The 17,479-nt window shown below is 38.1% G+C and overlaps 1 protein-coding gene and 1 long non-coding RNA gene across 10 annotated transcripts; one reads left to right on the forward strand and one right to left on the reverse strand.

Annotated features, from left to right (window-relative positions):
* The first annotated feature begins 241 nt into the window (after window positions 1-241).
* LOC108997683 lies at window positions 242-3,921 on the forward strand. 6 transcript variants are annotated; one of them, XR_001997204.2, is made up of 7 exons: window positions 242-637; window positions 1,410-1,469; window positions 1,578-1,688; window positions 1,895-2,170; window positions 2,275-2,358; window positions 3,102-3,214; window positions 3,602-3,921. It is a non-coding gene; the product is annotated as an uncharacterized LOC108997683 (long non-coding RNA). The 6 variants fall into 6 exon arrangements; XR_001997199.2 differs by having other exon boundaries at window positions 3,140-3,214; XR_001997203.2 differs by having other exon boundaries at window positions 3,140-3,214; window positions 3,620-3,921.
* Window positions 3,922-4,130: 209 nt separating this feature from the next.
* On the reverse strand, window positions 4,131-13,003 carry LOC108997680 (aspartyl protease family protein 1-like). 4 transcript variants are annotated; one of them, XM_018974033.2, is made up of 14 exons: window positions 12,334-13,000; window positions 11,498-11,639; window positions 10,785-11,017; window positions 10,043-10,267; window positions 9,717-9,852; window positions 9,552-9,625; window positions 9,379-9,478; window positions 9,241-9,301; window positions 8,484-8,555; window positions 7,337-8,393; window positions 7,041-7,140; window positions 5,176-5,247; window positions 4,673-4,756; window positions 4,131-4,557 (listed from the first exon to the last, which is right to left on the reverse strand). In XM_018974033.2, the coding sequence occupies exons 1-10, from the start codon at window positions 12,729-12,731 to the stop codon at window positions 8,182-8,184; spliced, it is 1,653 nt and encodes a 550-aa protein (XP_018829578.1). In that variant the 5' UTR covers window positions 12,732-13,000; the 3' UTR covers window positions 4,131-4,557; window positions 4,673-4,756; window positions 5,176-5,247; window positions 7,041-7,140; window positions 7,337-8,181. The 4 variants fall into 4 exon arrangements, with proteins under 4 accessions (XP_018829578.1, XP_035538935.1, XP_018829579.1 ...); XM_035683042.1 differs by having other exon boundaries at window positions 7,298-8,393; XM_018974034.2 differs by lacking the exon at window positions 12,334-13,000 and adding an exon at window positions 11,902-12,055.
* Between the last annotated feature and the right edge of the window lie 4,476 nt (window positions 13,004-17,479).

Below are 17,479 nucleotides of genomic sequence, written 5' to 3' on the forward strand. Positions count from 1 at the left end.
ATGTACACTTCTTGTGTATCTAGACTTTACCTATTTTTATGAATATAACTACTTGATTACCTATAAAAACAAATATAGAAAAATACATATATTTTTTTTAAGTTCTTCTATATAGCATCTACTGTAGTGGGTGCACAGTACACTCACTACGTGGATGCACAGTGCACTCACTACGTGGATGCTTGTATTTTTTGTTTTTTTGTTTTTAAATCAAAACGCATGTTTTGATCGAATTTGCAAATCTGTATGCATTTTCATCCCATTCGAATTCATCCCGCGAAAGCTTTGCTCCATCGCAACCCGCATCTGCTCCCGCAACCCAGCTCCTCCCGGCGACGTCGTCTCTCTCGTCAGTGCCACCGAGCGGCACTCCTCCGTCTGCCCAGCACCTCCACTGTCCCCGCGAGCTCATTGAACGGAACAAACAAGATTTCAATCCCGCGAACCTCCTTCCTCGCCACGAACCCGCGTCCGTCGGCTTCCTCTTGCCAGCGCCACCTCGCGACGGCATCTTTCGGTTCAGGGCCAACTCGCGACGCTCGTTAGTCTGCCCAGCGCCGCCGCTCCCCGCGAGCTGATTGAACGGACCAAATCAGCGACGGGACCGAGTGCTCTATTTCGCCAAATGGTTTGCTAGGTCAATATTGTACTACCATTTTCCTGTCCGTACATGCTATGTTCTTCATGTGTACATCGAGATGTGATTTTTGTGTGTTTCTGAGATGGGTATGCTTAGGCATGGATAAATTTCCAGAAAATTAGGGTCCTTAACTAGTCTCTTCTCTCTCTCTTTCTCTCACCCTTAAACAGAGGAATCAGAGTCACCCAGAGAAGATTTTAATGTCGCACCACCTGCTCTGAAAACGCCCTCCCCCTTCTCCCTCTCTTTTCAAGACTGTCTCTGGTCGGAGCAATTTGTTTGCTCTGTGTTTGTTTGGAAGAACCATCTCTAGTGATGCCCTTGTAATTCACTCACCACATTTTAGCTGCCTCTGTTTTCTAGATCTGCTCGCAAACCCTTTTTTTTTTTTTTTTAATTTATTTCCATTCTTGTGTCCTTCTGCGTATTCCATTTGAGTTGAAGCTATGAGTAAAGAAGATTTTGTGAATATCATCCAGGTACTTCTGCTTGTACGTATTTCTGCATACATTTGGCTTTGCTCTTTTTTCCACCTTTCTAGTTGGTTATATGGTGAACTGCATAAGGCAGTATATTTGATTCTGTTGTTTTGGTTCATCTAGGATGTTACAATTGGGTAAGGCCCCGATGGGGCCGTATTATTCTTAAATTATCGTTACTTCATATATATATATTATATATATATATATATATATATATGTATATAAAGATGTTACCATTGACTACACCAATCTTGCTTCAATGTAAATTTCTACTTTTGGTTTTACAGGCTATTCAGGTCAAGAATAATATATCTCAGTTTTCTGGTTTTGTGTGGCATGAAAATGAGGTAAAAGGATTAAATATTTATGAATTAACATCCTTCCTTTGTATGAGCTTTTATAGCAAGCTGTAGTGTGGCAGACTTGATCTTTCTGAGAATGCATTTTTAATACAGGAAAACCAGATGATCAAAGTTAAAGAGAAATTTGACAAGTAAAACAAAGAGAAGTTGTCGGAATTTTGTGATGTCCTTGACATTCCAATTGCCAAGGCTACCACTAGGAAGGTTTGTTGATTTGCTACTTTTGCATGTTGATTCTAGAATGTAATTGTGGTTGAATGATTCTGTTTTTCGGCCCCAATTTTAAACGTTGGTTCTTTTAGTTTTGACTACATTTAGTTTTGACTAAATGTATATTATATGCTGCAAATTGATTAATCTGGGTATTATTAAAGCCTTCTTTCGTTCATGTGAACATGTAAACCGAGTAGCCAGATAGTTTCAGTGATGTGGTGTCACCTGCACTCTTTGCTGTCCGGGTTTAATCTCAGTTTGAATATTTTCTACTGAAACCAAAGTTGCTATGAGTATACATTTGCAGCATGTGTTTAAGAGCTAGCTTTGATGCTCTTCAAGCTTTACATGTCGAGTGATATTGTTTTAAAGAGCTGAAAGTGCACATCCAGGAAGACATTGTTGCAAACCTGATATACTTTTTGGTGGCTCCTCATGCTACAAATACTGTGCTTCTTGCAGAAAAAGAGAAGGTTTGATTACCTGACCGCTAATATTCTACTGAACTTCCATTTTTACAAAGAATTTATATCTTGTAATGGATCCTCATACTTTTTTATCCTTTTATGATAATTAGTCATGTAAATCCAGCAAAAAACGGAAGAGGGTGGTCAGAGGAAGTTCAGCATCTGGAAGTGCAGCTTCAAAACGTTCAGCAAAGGTGTTATTCTCATCTCATTGACATCAAAATATGGTTTGAGTTAAAGAAGTACAGTAAAATTGTTAATTCCCTCTTCATTGGGTAAGAATGGGGTGGAAATTATATTTAGACAATTCGTTGTTGGGTTGGACATTTTCCTTTTTTTTTCCCCCCTACAGTGTCTTGCCAGTCTAGTCCATCGTAAAGTTGTATAAGTGAATACTATGGTATTCCATATCATCTGGCAATCTTGTAAGAGTGTAAGCGGTCCTCTTTCCTTGGCCTTGGCCATGATGTTTTCCAAGTCCGTTTTACTTCATAGCATAGCTGTTATAGTTTTGATTACATTCTTTTTTTTTTATAAGTTTGATATGTTGCCAGGATTCACGAATCCCTCCAAATATGTTTCTGACACAATGCTAATTTGATTGTGTGGTTGTGATCCATTAATATTCTTCAATTGTTTCGGTTTTTTTTTGGCTAAGTTCTTCATTGCTAGGGGCACAACCCAAGTATATTGGGGGTAGGTCTTACATAGGAGAAACGCCCAGTTTAAAGAAGGGTGGTTGTGACTTCTGATATATTCATATTTTTTTCTATTGCTTTTATTGTCATACACTCGTATGTAAACCTTTCTTCAATCTATTCTTGTATATTTACAATTACTTGTAAAAAAAACTTCTTGTATATTTACAATTTTTGAAGTTCTTTTACTGGACTAAGCAAAGGCTAATGCATGTCTAAAATATGCTTGAACATTATAGGATTTCAAACTCCTTTTATTGATATACAACAATTTTAGGAAGTGGAGCAGCAAATTCCATTACTCTTGGTTGAGAGACAAGCACTAAATGAAGCAAGAGAAGGAGAAAAGAATGTAAGTGAAAATGCATTGAAACCATATTATATGCATGCTATTTTGCCATACTGACAATTGTCATCCCAGAGATGACACAAGCGCATGTGTCACTCATGTCTGATACCTTCTCGAGCAAATAGCAAGAGTCTACCCTTGTTTTCATAAACATTTTCCAAAAGTCAATAGTAATTTTTCTAATCTTAGTAATTACCTGATCGTTGTATTTTAATTTGTCCTCTTTGGTTATCTAAATGCATATTTAAAACCAGTCAAGTCAGTGGCTATATTTATACTGAAACGGTAGATTCAGTAGAGCATATCTATACCTGTCCTTACATCTAGATCTCATAATGTCACGTCTACCAACTGGTACTATCTGTCAATTGTCATTTTCATCAATGTCAGAGAAAACATGGTGTTCAGGAAACAGCTTGGAGGAAAGCTTGGGAGTTCTTTACAAAGTGATTTGGGTGTGAACACTGTTGAAGAGCTGTTGCAATTTTCAGAAGAGAAGCTACAAGAGAATTAAGGGAGAGTGTAAAAGAGTTGTGACAGTGTTATTACAATATTATTGCAATGTATTACAATGTTAAGACAACATTATATTTTACTTATTCACAAAATGTATGTGAATTTATTGATTCACAATTTGTTCCTTGAAAGCGTAGTACAATGTATTTGGTTTGCATTATTATTCCGTTTGCATTAGTACAATGGATTGCAACACACCGTTATATTTTACTTATTCACAATTTATGTTTCATTATTATTCCGTTTGCATTAACTCGAAGATCAGTTACAAAATGGATTGCAATCTTCATGTAGCCATCAACCTGAGAAAGCAAGTGAAGTTAGGTTCACTTTGCACCATCAGCAACAATGGAATCAAAACTGAAATCATTCATGAGAATAGGCACCATTAGCAACAATAGAATAGGTAGAAGACCTTTTCATTAAAGAGGTTGATTTAACAAAATACAATTTACAAACATGATTTCCACTTTCAACCATTCCTACACAAGCTGTTTCTACTCAAAAATTACATAATCCATACATCGTGCTTTTTTACATTACATTGATCCAAACCAAGCAAACACTATTGCAAAGGTGATAATCTAGTACAAATACAATAACTTTCGCTTTTCTTTTTTCAGATTCTTCGCTATCTCTCTCACTTTTTCTTTTGTTTTTCAAACGGCATACTTGCATTGTAATACATCATCATACGTCTTCCAGGCCTTATTCTCTTTTAATAACATGTTCTCCTCATAATGCCTTCAGATGCTATTTTGAATTGCTGTGACTGTGCGCATCAATATCAACATTGGCAGGATAATTCTACTAACCTTCAGAATAAGTACCTGCAAATTGCAAGAACATGATCAATTTAAACGACTCAGTAGTAGGAGTTCAGTTCGAATGTTCCAGCCCAGTTACAGCGCAGAAGCAGCTGCTAAAAGAAAATAAACTACTTACTGTAATAAGTGTGAATGGGTGGGTAATCTTCTGTTCCACCATTAAGCAAATCAAAGAACTGTCTCACAAGCAAGATGACGTAAACTGCAAATTCAATCAACAAATAGGTGGATACAAGGCCATAATTGTTTTTAATTAGGTATCATGTCAAAAGCAATTTCACATTTCATGACCCAATAATATAAGGAAGATAAAAAAAGAAAAGACTTAAAAATGAAGGAAAGTAAGCAAAAGACAAATTTGAGACACCCCAGAATCTAAACACAACAAAAGGTCGATGAAAACTAGTTTTAGCAAGAACTAAAAAGACCCAGCTACTTTGAATTACAAGAACAAAAATATATAAACATACAGCCGAGCGATTCATTTTAAACAAAATCCAAAGGAGAAAAAACAAGCGCAGACACCAACACAATAGACAAACCTTCCACCCACTAGACACCAGAGGGAAGAAAAAAAAGGGAACCCAAAATCAATTCCTTTTGAATAAGATAAATTCGAACCTGGAGACATATTTCGCAGGTGGTGTTCCCCTTCTCGTTGCACCACCTCCGTATGCAATCTCTGTGTGCAAACTGAAAATGAAAAACAAAAAAAAAAAATGATTTTTTTTTTTTTGAAAATTAAGCAGAAACAGAACATAATCACATCAACAAAACAAGCAGTAATCTATAATTGTATGACTAAACCCAGTAATCTAAAACTAGCCAAGATAGAATGCAACCTCCAATCTCTAGCTAATACTAGATATGCATCATCTAGAAACAACCCCATTAATTTCTAGCAAAATACCATTAACTTACAGCTCATATAACTAAATCCTAGAGGAAAAAAGAGATGTTGTAAACACAGAAAAAAAAAAAAAAAATGTATGACTAAACCCTAGAATCACAGAGAAAAAAGGAGTAATACATGGAAAAACTTGAAGAATATTATTTACAAGAAACTATACATTACCCCTCCCGCAGATCTGAGGGCTTCGCGTCGATGGATTGAGGGCTTCAATCTGAGTGTGTCGAACTCGCAGAGAAGAAGAAGAAACCTTAGAGAAGAAAAAAAAATCTCAGAGAAGAAGAAGAAGAAGAAATCACTTGCGAACTCGAAATCGCACTGCAAAGGAGCTCAGGGCTTCGGGGGAGGAACTCGAAATCGCAGTGCAGGGCTTCTCGGGAAATCACGTTGCAGAGGAGTTCGGGAGCTTGGGGGGGGGGAAGAATGAAAGAAACGGGAAGGGAGAAGAGGAAGAAAGAAACAGGGAGGGAGGAAGAAAGAAACACGGGGGGTTGGGGGGAGAGGAACGAAATGGACAAAATGAAAATTCAAAATGAAAGTGGTTGCTCCCGTTTGGGGGGAGAGGAACGAAAGACACGTCATGTGTGCAATTTGGATGTAGTAAATAGTAGCTGCTACCAAGATTTTCTCATTTTTTTTATAAGTTAGAAAAATACATATTTTTATAACATATGTACAATATCGGAGTCGGAGTCGGAGTCGGAGTCGGTCCAACGCCACATTCGACTCCGACTCCAACTTTCAAACTAAAAAGAAATTTGACTCCGACTCTGAGTGAGAGCCGGATTTTTGCTCAACCCTATGGACTACAAACGTATAGGATGATTTTTATAACATATGTACAATATCAGAGTCGGAGTCAAAGTTAGACCGGAGCGAAGTCTGAGTCTGTCTAACGCCACATCCAACTCCAACTCTGACTTCAACTTTCAGACTAAAAGAAAATCCGACTCATAATTATCGAAATTGGAACAGAGTCAGAGTCCAATTTTTGGATTTTTGCTCAGCCCTATGGGGCTACAAACATCCAGGATGATGTGCAGTACATGGTCTTTTCAGCTTTATGTATGATGTGCAGTCAATGAATAGTGTTGAGAAATGAAGAGAACGATTGGGATGAGAGTATCTTAAGACGTTAACTAGCTTGAGAATACTTCACTACTATTCATTATTTTATTATTACTATTCACTACTATTCAATATTTTATCATTACTTTTTCACTATTATTCACAGAATATCTGAGATCACCTCACTACCCAAACGCAACCTTAAGACGTTTGGATACAAAGTGTGTTTTATCCATACCAAAGCATCTTAAAAATTTTCATCTCGTCTGGCTATCTAAACCAGCCCTAAATCATTTGCAGAGAATTTAAGGAAACCCAATTCAAACCTCAAGTAAACTTATCTAAATTTGGCATAGAGAAGCTTGTGTGAACTATCTATAAAGGAAATAGAAAGAGGTTATATTTTTGTACTACTTTCAGTTTCACCAGAGTGCTAGAAAGCTAGAGCTAAGTCATTTTAGCTTTTAGGTTTCAACCACTAAAACTCGAAGACAGAACTTTAACCTACCTCTCTCTTTGCTGTCTATCAGTCCTGTGTCAAAGCAAGAAAGAACCTTTTGTGTATTCTACAAGAGGATTGAACAACAAAGAGATGCGAGGAAGAATCCCTGCATGAGGAACAACTGGTTAAGCATCAAAACCCCAAATTACGAACCGAACAAATCAAGTAACCATAAAATAAAAGTAATCTCAAATTTGAGCCAAAACTATAAAAACCAAACCCACAAAAAATAAAAATAAAAATCCGGAGAAGACTCTATGCACCTGAGATGAATATTTCCTATAGATCTAGAACACACTGACCTTCCTGCTTTTCCAGTCAATATTGTTCAATTGCTTCCTCAACTTTGGTCCATGACCACCACACAAGGAGAAATGGGAGCATGCTTCACAGTACACCCTGAAAACGTTGCACATCTCCTTTTTCAATGACAAAAAAAAAAAAAAAAAAACATCTCAAGAGTTGATTGAGCGGTCAGCAGAGGAGAGCCTCGATGGAAGCTGCAATGCTCAGAGCAAAGGAGATATGGAAGCTCTGCATATCTCAGATTTTAGGCATGGATCCATGCACGGACAATGTGCACAGGCTAGCATGGCAATACCACTGCCACATTAGCGTATCATTGACAGTGCTGATGTGGCAGGCCACGTCAGGCACAGCCATGGTAGTGCCACTTGGCATTGCCACATCAGACATCATTTCTGAAAAAGTAAATGACAGAAAAGCAGAGTAGCATGCCTAAAATCTGTTATTCAATGTAAACCTGTTATTCAATGACCAAAAGTAACCACTGTGTAACTTGAAATCCTTCAAGTACTTTATGTTCTGATCTTAAAATCCAAACAAAATGACAGAACAGCCAACCAGCAAACTGAGCATGACAACTAATGGGCGCAAAAACGCCATTCAATGGCCAAAAGCAAAATATAGGCTAATCAAAAAGACTGAGCAGCATTACAAGAAAAATAATGTACATGAGCAGCATTGCAGTTTTATTGTTTATCATAGGGTATAGACTGCCGACATTTCCAATATTTCAGTCTGAATTTGTTTCTGCTTATACTAATTATAAATATCTTTATCATGTTACTTACAACCCAATGCTCAAATTAATTAAAAAGAAAACAATGCTTCCCAACTTGGGTGATCAAACAATAGCTAAAAAAGAAACAAGAAGCACTGTGACTGTGCAAGTAAAAGACTTCAACTTGGGTGAATAACTGGATGGTGCTGCTGCAGGCGTATGAGAATAGTTTCCATTGAGTTCTGTGGTTACGGGGATAACAGGACGAACAGGGGAAACCGCAGGAGATGGTGATGGGCTGACGGGTAGAGTGTTAGAACTCTCATCATTGTAACCTGGGGACAGCAAGTCTCATTATAGCAACTTAAAAGAACTCACCAAGAGAATAGAAATCTGCACAATAGAAAAAAAGGAACCACACTCACAGTTCGAGTCCTTCCAACCTAATATCATCTTCTCACGATCAAAAACTATACGATAACCACTCATGAAGTTTTCTGCATGAAAATAAATATATTCACAACATAAGTGGCAACTTGTCAATTCAAACACATAAGGATGCATGATGGTTTTCTGTTATATATGAGGCTTATTCAAGGAGGCAATGATGAAAGAAAATATATCTTTTTCTTGTGCAAACATTAACTACTGGTTTAAAGACTGCACAGCCTACACTGACAAGCCTCCCATAATTCAAACTCACATTAATAATATCTTGCTGTATAAGGTATAATGATTTTTAACCATCATGGACTGGCAATACAAGTCTAAAAAGGAAGGGAGAACTGGACCAGGAGGGTGAATATAGTCATGGTTTTTAAAATTCTAATTGTCTATGCAGTAAAGTAATAGTAGACACAATGAGTGACTTTGCAGATCTATCTGACTCACCCAAAAGCTGGAACTACACTCATATAGTTAAAGGAAAATAAACAGCTCACGTACTTCTGGGATTTTTTATCACTTCAGAGTTCATTATCCTTGAGTTTCAGACAGTAGAAGGATATGTAGAATTTCCACAACAATGTAGTTAAATCACCTAAAGAGATATATGCACAAATTCTAAATTCCAAAATGACAGAAAAACATGAAAATGTGTAGTCATTAACACAAAGAGGTTTAAAACAAACAAAACTCTTCTTGATCTACAAATAAGCAAGTTATCGATAAATAGATACTCACGTCCTATGATGTTTATATCTTCACTTTTGAGAAGAGCCAGACAATACAAATATCCACCCTCCTGGAGACCATAATATCAAACTTTAGAATAACTCAACTAGAAAAAGGAAATTATAAGTTGTAGAAGTGAGATCATACCAGAGTTGGGATCAATGCAGTTGGATGTTTGAGAAAATAGTCATCTCCGCCTTTCATTGTCAGATTTATCCTAGGGATTTTAAAGGTGCTTTGGTTTGCACTGCATATAAACTGGATTCAGTGCCTCGGATCAGTTGAAAGGGTGAAAATAATTAAAAAATAATATATATTACCGTAATTCATAACAGTATTCAAAGGGGATCTCGGAATGAAGTGCATGCCGCTTTTCTTCGACCTTGGAATTGAACTGAAAAGCAACATAAATCATAGATACTCAGATCTTATAAAATAAAAATTCCCAATAAATAACATGGAATGGCGTTATTTAAAGAACTTACACTCTCAGAAATAAAAGTATAAGCTGGGTCACTTAGGACTGTGAAAGCTGTACTAGTGTCAAAGATGGCACTGAACTCCAGCTCAGAAGAATTGCTTCCCACAGTTATTCCAGTGATGCTGATGTTATAAGTTGGACTGACAACAAGTCCCAAAAGGAAAAATCATTACAAGTAGCATGCGATTCTGATCAAACATAAATTTATTTGCAATATCAAGAAGTGCCAGTGACCTTTGGACCAATCGGCATCGGCCCAGGTATTTCAAGGGTGAGATACGGGGTCTGAATCCCACCATCCCCATTAACTAAAAAAACAAAAAGACTTACTGTGACTGCCGAACATTGAATGGTGTTTCACTTTGGTCTGAGCTGCCATTAAATCCAAAATTGATTCTCCCAACCCCATCAAGTCCAAAACACAACGCAAAGGAATTTGAAGTTAGCCCATTTTTTGCTAAGATGCTAGGTACGGATATATCTTGCATGCCAAGCCCAAACAGACCGTTTGGTGCTGCACCCATCAAAAAAGTACCAGTCTGAATTTGACCACAACTGCAGCAAAGCACACATTAGACAAGGGGGGGCAGAAATAAACAAAACTTTGCTGAAGAAATCTGACCACCACAGGTCCACAGGAAATTTTTCCCCTTCTATTTTCTTATATAAATACATATTTGGTGATCACCTACTGCCCCCAATGATGGCAATACAACAACTTAAGAGTCCTCATGTCCTCATGATAATCATTCCTACTTGAGGAGAACAAAGCCACACCAAACTCTAGATTCATCACCCACATGATCTACATTTTCAAAATCTCCCATTCTAAAGCCGATAGAGAAGAAAAAAAAAAAAACTCCCATTCTCCAGTTTTTTGTCATTTCAACTGACAATTAATTGATTATAGTCCAGTTTCTAAATTAAATATTACTGACGATTTAACATCATATTCATTTGAAAAGCTGCTCATCTGTATGTAAGGAGTTATTTTGATACCAAAAAAAACCAAAGAGTTATCAAATATTCCCCCCCAAAATTTTTGGTAGTAAGTGAAGGAAAAATAGCGTACCCAAATGTAATCCGAGCGTCAACAGCTTTTGATTGATCATCATCTGTAACTAAGCGCAAAACATCCTCTACCAAGATCCCAGTAGATGAAGTATTCCTAGAATTCACAGTTTTATAACAACAATTACTACTTTCTGAAGAGCATTGATCACTTGGTCTGCACAGGGTGCTGTTGCTGGATAATTTTTCACTTGTTGATGAATTATTAGGGCTGTAGATGTTGAGTTTTATTTCCTGCTTGATAAAAGAGTAATTATAAAAGAATTCAGGACTCAAAGAAAGCTTCTATCACCACCCATTCACAAAATAACCAAATACGTGGAAAACATAAGACCACAGAGCTAATGAATAATTAAAGCTTGTCCTATAGTCATACATTTAATAGAATTTTCAGGGTGTGGCAAAGAAAATTTGACATATATTGAGTAAAGACTAAAACAGTTTCGCAAGTATTTGTTAATGATTTGGAAATTTGAGTTGCTTTCCCCTTATTTTACAAAGGTGCATGATTATAGTAAATTCAACAAAGTAGCGGGAAAGTCCAGATGATAGTTGTAACATGTAAGCATGACTGCAGCAAGAGATTGACACAGGCTGAAGAAAAAATCATTGTTATGATAAATAATAACCATATCCAGATAGCAGTTGAAACAATATTTATAACAGATCATGATTCCAAGCAAATAAATAAAAATTCAAAGTAGTACAACATACCTCTCCAGATGATGTCTGCAAGCCAGTAACGCAGCCACCTTTCTTACAATCGCATGGTAGCCAGAACAAATTACTGCCTGTGTCTAATGCCACCAAAAAGGATAAACTTGGTGTCCCCACAGAAACATTGGCATAATGCAAACTGAAACACCACGAAGATAGAAAGCAATGGTTAGCTATTAGAAAAGTGACACGAAGAGAATCCCATAAAACTTTCACTCGTTTGGTCAACAAGAAAATCGATGGAAATATCAAACCAAACAAACAAATCCGAAACTTTCTCAACGAGCGTTACGCTTTAAGAACTTATCTTCCATATCCATCAATCAATAAGAAAAAAAAAAATTCGCCTGAGAAACCACAAAAGAAAAATCTTAATTTATTGGAGAGAAAAAAAGTGCTACCAAATAGGTCCTTCCATCCTAATAACCACTTGAGCTAATACTACTTAAACCCCCCCACACCCCGGGGGTTCGAATATTATTGCATGTTAAAAGACCAGTTATAATCCATCAACAGCGAAGAAAAAACTCCCTATCTCCTCTTCTCCTCCATTGTATTGAAAACATATTTCAATTCATCTTTATCATTATAATTTTTTTAATTTTTAATATAAAATAAAATAAATAATTTAATTTTTTTAAATTTTAAAATAAAAATAATATTAAAAAATATATTCTAATAATATTTTATTTAATTTTTTAATTTTAATTTCAACTTATCTATTTTCAAAAACAAACGAGTCGAATAAATCGTATCCAAATTCTTCAAAAGCCCACAAAAGTTTTTTTTTTAAACTAATAATACACACATTAGGAGTTGATTAAGGATCGTACAATCCCAAAGAGCTGATAAATAAAGTGTCGTTTCCATTGGCGAAAGTGAGTGGCGAGGACTGGCCGTAGCTGGCGGCGAGGTGACGGGCGCGAATTAAGCGGTCACGGTGGGCCATGGCAACGTAGTAGTCTAAGCTTCCCTTCTCGGGGAGGTCATCGAGGCCGAGAACTCCCTTAACGGGATCGGAGAAGCGGTGGTGGATGTCGAATCCGAAGCCGAACCCATAACAGATCCGGGAACTCAAACCGAAAAAGAAAATGGATAGTAAGCATAAACGAGGAGATGTAAAGGGAACCCAAGCCATGGTTTCGTAGTTGATGCTGCTGCAGAAGTCTCTCTCTGGAAAAGCGAATCTGTACACATATATAGCATGAAGAAAGGGAACCAAAGTGAACATTTTTAATGTCCATAATAGCTGGAAACTGGGAAGCAACTGTGGAACTTTGACGCTCTCTCAGTGGTTGCCAGAAGAATATTACGAAAACTCGTCTATGAGAAGACTGAGAGAAAGCGAGAGACGTAGGGGGTGGGTTGGGAAAATGAAGACCGTGGTTGACACTCCAAGAGTCAAAAGTCGTCTCTCGCTGAGTGAGAAAGCGAGAGACGTAGGGGTTGGGTTGGGGAAACGAAGAACTTTTTGTGGACTCGCATTCACAAGCTCTGCTTTTCTCTCACACGAAGATATATGAAAAATTGTGGTAAATTCTCACAATTTTTTGAAATTTATTATCAAAAGATTAATTTTTTATATATTAATTTTATTACACAATAAAGATGCAACCAACTCACAAGCTGCAGGTCGTATAGCTACTGCAACAACCACAAGTGCTGTGCACGTGACACTAAAGGATGAAAAAGGATGATCCTCCATTGTGTATTCTTTTTATATTGTCTATTTTTTATTATTTGTGAATATTAGCTGGCAGCTATTTTTAGTAGATAGAATCTGTTAGTTTGTTATGACAGACTGTATATAGTGGCCACTTACTAGTGCACTGAAGCATGCAGAATTTCCTGCTAGTGCTTTTCAATGGAATACGAAGTTTTTCCTTCTCCATGAATATGCTCTCTGATTCTCTTCCTTTTTGAGTTTACCGTTTCTTACATGGTATCAAGAGACTAAGGTTTTTTTTTTTTTTTTTTCCTCATGGAAGACACACTGGAACATTCCGATGATTCTTCTTCTGCCCATTCACACATAAACACAAACACCTTACCTGCATCCCGATTTCTGAATCTTGGTGATCCTGGCAATCCCTTTCGTTTGGACAATGGTGACAATCCTGCCGTTATCCTCGTGACTGATTTACTCACCACAGACAACTATGCGACTTGGTCCCGTGCTATGCGACGGGCACTCCGTGCGAAAAACAAATTGGGTTTTATCTCTGGCGCCATCTCTCAACCTATCGATCCAGAGGATCCTCTTCTTGAGCTGTGGGAACGCTGCAACGACATGGTCGTCTCATGGATCCAGAACTCCATTAGTCCCTCCATAAAATCCAGCGTTGTTTTTGTCGATGATGCTCGGGAAATTTGGCTCGATCTTCAGGATCGCTTCTCTCAACAATGGATGAAAAAGGATGATCCTCCATTGTGTATTCTTTTTATATTGTCTATTTTTTATTATTTGTGAATATTAGCTGGCAGCTATTTTTAGTAGATAGAATCTGTTACTGGGTATTGTATTTTTCTTGGCCATTCACTTGTCTCTTGGAAATCTAAGAAGCAATCCGTGGTCTCTCGTTCATCAGCTGAAGCTGAGTATCGATCAATGGCAGCCACTTGTTCCGAGCTCACATGGCTCAAATATCTTCTCAATGATCTCAGAATATCACACGACCAAGCTGCATTTCTCTACTGTGACAACCAGGCAGCCCTTCACATCGCTGCAAACCCAGTTTTCCACGAGCGCACCAAGCATATCGAGCTCGATTGCCACTTGATCAGAGACAAAATACAAGAGGGCAGCATCACCACAGCCCATGTTGCATCTCAGTCCCAACTTGCTGACATATTTACAAAAGCTTTACCTTCCTATCTCCTTCACTCACATTTGTCCAAGATGGGAATAGTAAATCTCTATTCTCCATCTTGCGAGGGGCTATTACACAATAAAGATGCAACCAACTCACAAGCTGCAGGTCGTATAGCTACTGCAACAACCACAAGTGCTGTGCACGTGACACTAAAGGATGAAAAATGATGATCCTCCATTGTGTATTCTTTTTATATTGTCTATTTTTTATTATTTGTGAATATTAGCTGGCAGCTATTTTTAGTAGATAGAATCTGTTAGTTTGTTATGACAGACTGTATATAGTGGCCACTTACTAGTGCACTGAAGCATGCAGAATTTCCTGCTAGTGCTTTTCAATGGAATACGAAGTTTTTCCTTCTCCATGAATATGCTCTCTGATTCTCTTCCTTTTTGAGTTTACCGTTTCTTACATGGTATCAAGAGACTAAGGTTTTTTTTTTTTTTTTCCTCATGGAAGACACACTGGAACATTCCGATGATTCTTCTTCTGCCCATTCACACATAAACACAAACACCTTACCTGCATCCCGATTTCTGAATCTTGGTGATCCTGGCAATCCCTTTCGTTTGGACAATGGTGACAATCCTGCCGTTATCCTCGTGACTGATTTACTCACCACAGACAACTATGCGACTTGGTCCCGTGCTATGCGACGGGCACTCCGTGCGAAAAACAAATTGGGTTTTATCTCTGGCGCCATCTCTCAACCTATCGATCCAGAGGATCCTCTTCTTGAGCTGTGGGAACGCTGCAACGACATGGTCGTCTCATGGATCCAGAACTCCATTAGTCCCTCCATAAAATCCAGCGTTGTTTTTGTCGATGATGCTCGGGAAATTTGGCTCGATCTTCAGGATCGCTTCTCTCAACAATGGATGAAAAAGGATGATCCTCCATTGTGTATTCTTTTTATATTGTCTATTTTTTATTATTTGTGAATATTAGCTGGCAGCTATTTTTAGTAGATAGAATCTGTTACTGGGTATTGTATTTTTCTTGGCCATTCACTTGTCTCTTGGAAATCTAAGAAGCAATCCGTGGTCTCTCGTTCATCAGCTGAAGCTGAGTATCGATCAATGGCAGCCACTTGTTCCGAGCTCACATGGCTCAAATATCTTCTCAATGATCTCAGAATATCACACGACCAAGCTGCATTTCTCTACTGTGACAACCAGGCAGCCCTTCACATCGCTGCAAACCCAGTTTTCCACGAGCGCACCAAGCATATCGAGCTCGATTGCCACTTGATCAGAGACAAAATACAAGAGGGCAGCATCACCACAGCCCATGTTGCATCTCAGTCCCAACTTGCTGACATATTTACAAAAGCTTTACCTTCCTATCTCCTTCACTCACATTTGTCCAAGATGGGAATAGTAAATCTCTATTCTCCATCTTGCGAGGGGCTATTACACAATAAAGATGCAACCAACTCACAAGCTGCAGGTCGTATAGCTACTGCAACAACCACAAGTGCTGTGCACGTGACACTAAAGGATGAAAAATGATGATCCTCCATTGTGTATTCTTTTTATATTGTCTATTTTTTATTATTTGTGAATATTAGCTGGCAGCTATTTTTAGTAGATAGAATCTGTTAGTTTGTTATGACAGACTGTATATAGTGGCCACTTACTAGTGCACTGTAGCATGCAGAATTTCCTGCTAGTGCTTTTCAATGGAATACGAAGTTTTTCCTTCTCCATGAATATGCTCTCTGATTCTCTTCCTTTTTGAGTTTACCGTTTCTTACATGGTATCAAGAGACTAAGGTTTTTTTTTTTTTTTCCTCATGGAAGACACACTGGAACATTCCGATGATTCTTCTTCTGCCCATTCACACATAAACACAAACACCTTACCTGCATCCCGATTTCTGAATCTTGGTGATCCTGGCAATCCCTTTCGTTTGGACAATGGTGACAATCCTGCCGTTATCCTCGTGACTGATTTACTCACCACAGACAACTATGCGACTTGGTCCCGTGCTATGCGACGGGCACTCCGTGCGAAAAACAAATTGGGTTTTATCTCTGGCGCCATCTCTCAACCTATCGATCCAGAGGATCCTCTTCTTGAGCTGTGGGAACGCTGCAACGACATGGTCGTCTCATGGATCCAGAACTCCATTAGTCCCTCCATAAAATCCAGCGTTGTTTTTGTCGATGATGCTCGGGAAATTTGGCTCGATCTTCAGGATCGCTTCTCTCAACAATGGATGAAAAAGGATGATCCTCCATTGTGTATTCTTTTTATATTGTCTATTTTTTATTATTTGTGAATATTAGCTGGCAGCTATTTTTAGTAGATAGAATCTGTTACTGGGTATTGTATTTTTCTTGGCCATTCACTTGTCTCTTGGAAATCTAAGAAGCAATCCGTGGTCTCTCGTTCATCAGCTGAAGCTGAGTATCGATCAATGGCAGCCACTTGTTCCGAGCTCACATGGCTCAAATATCTTCTCAATGATCTCAGAATATCACACGACCAAGCTGCATTTCTCTACTGTGACAACCAGGCAGCCCTTCACATCGCTGCAAACCCAGTTTTCCACGAGCGCACCAAGCATATCGAGCTCGATTGCCACTTGATCAGAGACAAAATACAAGAGGGCAGCATCACCACAGCCCATGTTGCATCTCAGTCCCAACTTGCTGACATATTTACAAAAGCTTTACCTTCCTATCTCCTTCACTCACATTTGTCCAAGATGGGAATAGTAAATCTCTATTCTCCATCTTGCGAGGGGCTATTACACAATAAAGATGCAACCAACTCACAAGCTGCAGGTCGTATAGCTACTGCAACAACCACAAGTGCTGTGCACGTGACACTAAAGGATGAAAAATGATGATCCTCCATTGTGTATTCTTTTTATATTGTCTATTTTTTATTATTTGTGAATATTAGCTGGCAGCTATTTTTAGTAGATAGAATCTGTTAGTTTGTTATGACAGACTGTATATAGTGGCCACTTACTAGTGCACTGAAGCATGCAGAATTTCCTGCTAGTGCTTTTCAATGGAATACGAAGTTTTTCCTTCTCCATGAATATGCCCTCTGATTCTCTTCCTTTTTGAGTTTACCGTTTCTTACAAATTTA

Source organism: Juglans regia, chromosome 11 (genome assembly GCF_001411555.2).
Source record: "Juglans regia cultivar Chandler chromosome 11, Walnut 2.0, whole genome shotgun sequence".
NCBI classification, from domain to species: Eukaryota; Viridiplantae; Streptophyta; class Magnoliopsida; order Fagales; family Juglandaceae; genus Juglans; species Juglans regia.

Excerpts from the sequence above, each read along its gene's own strand:
- LOC108997680 (XM_018974033.2), bottom strand. The coding sequence starts at position 12,731 with ATGTTCACTTTGGTTCCCTTTCTTCATGCTATATATGTGTACAGATTC. Across the intron at positions 9,853-10,042 it reads TTCAATGTTCGGCAGTCACA|TCCAACTTATAACATCAGCA; the intron begins GTAAGTCTTTTT and ends ACTTGTTGTCAG. Across the intron at positions 9,626-9,716 it reads ATACTTTTATTTCTGAGAGT|TTCAATTCCAAGGTCGAAGA; the intron begins GTAAGTTCTTTA and ends GTTGCTTTTCAG.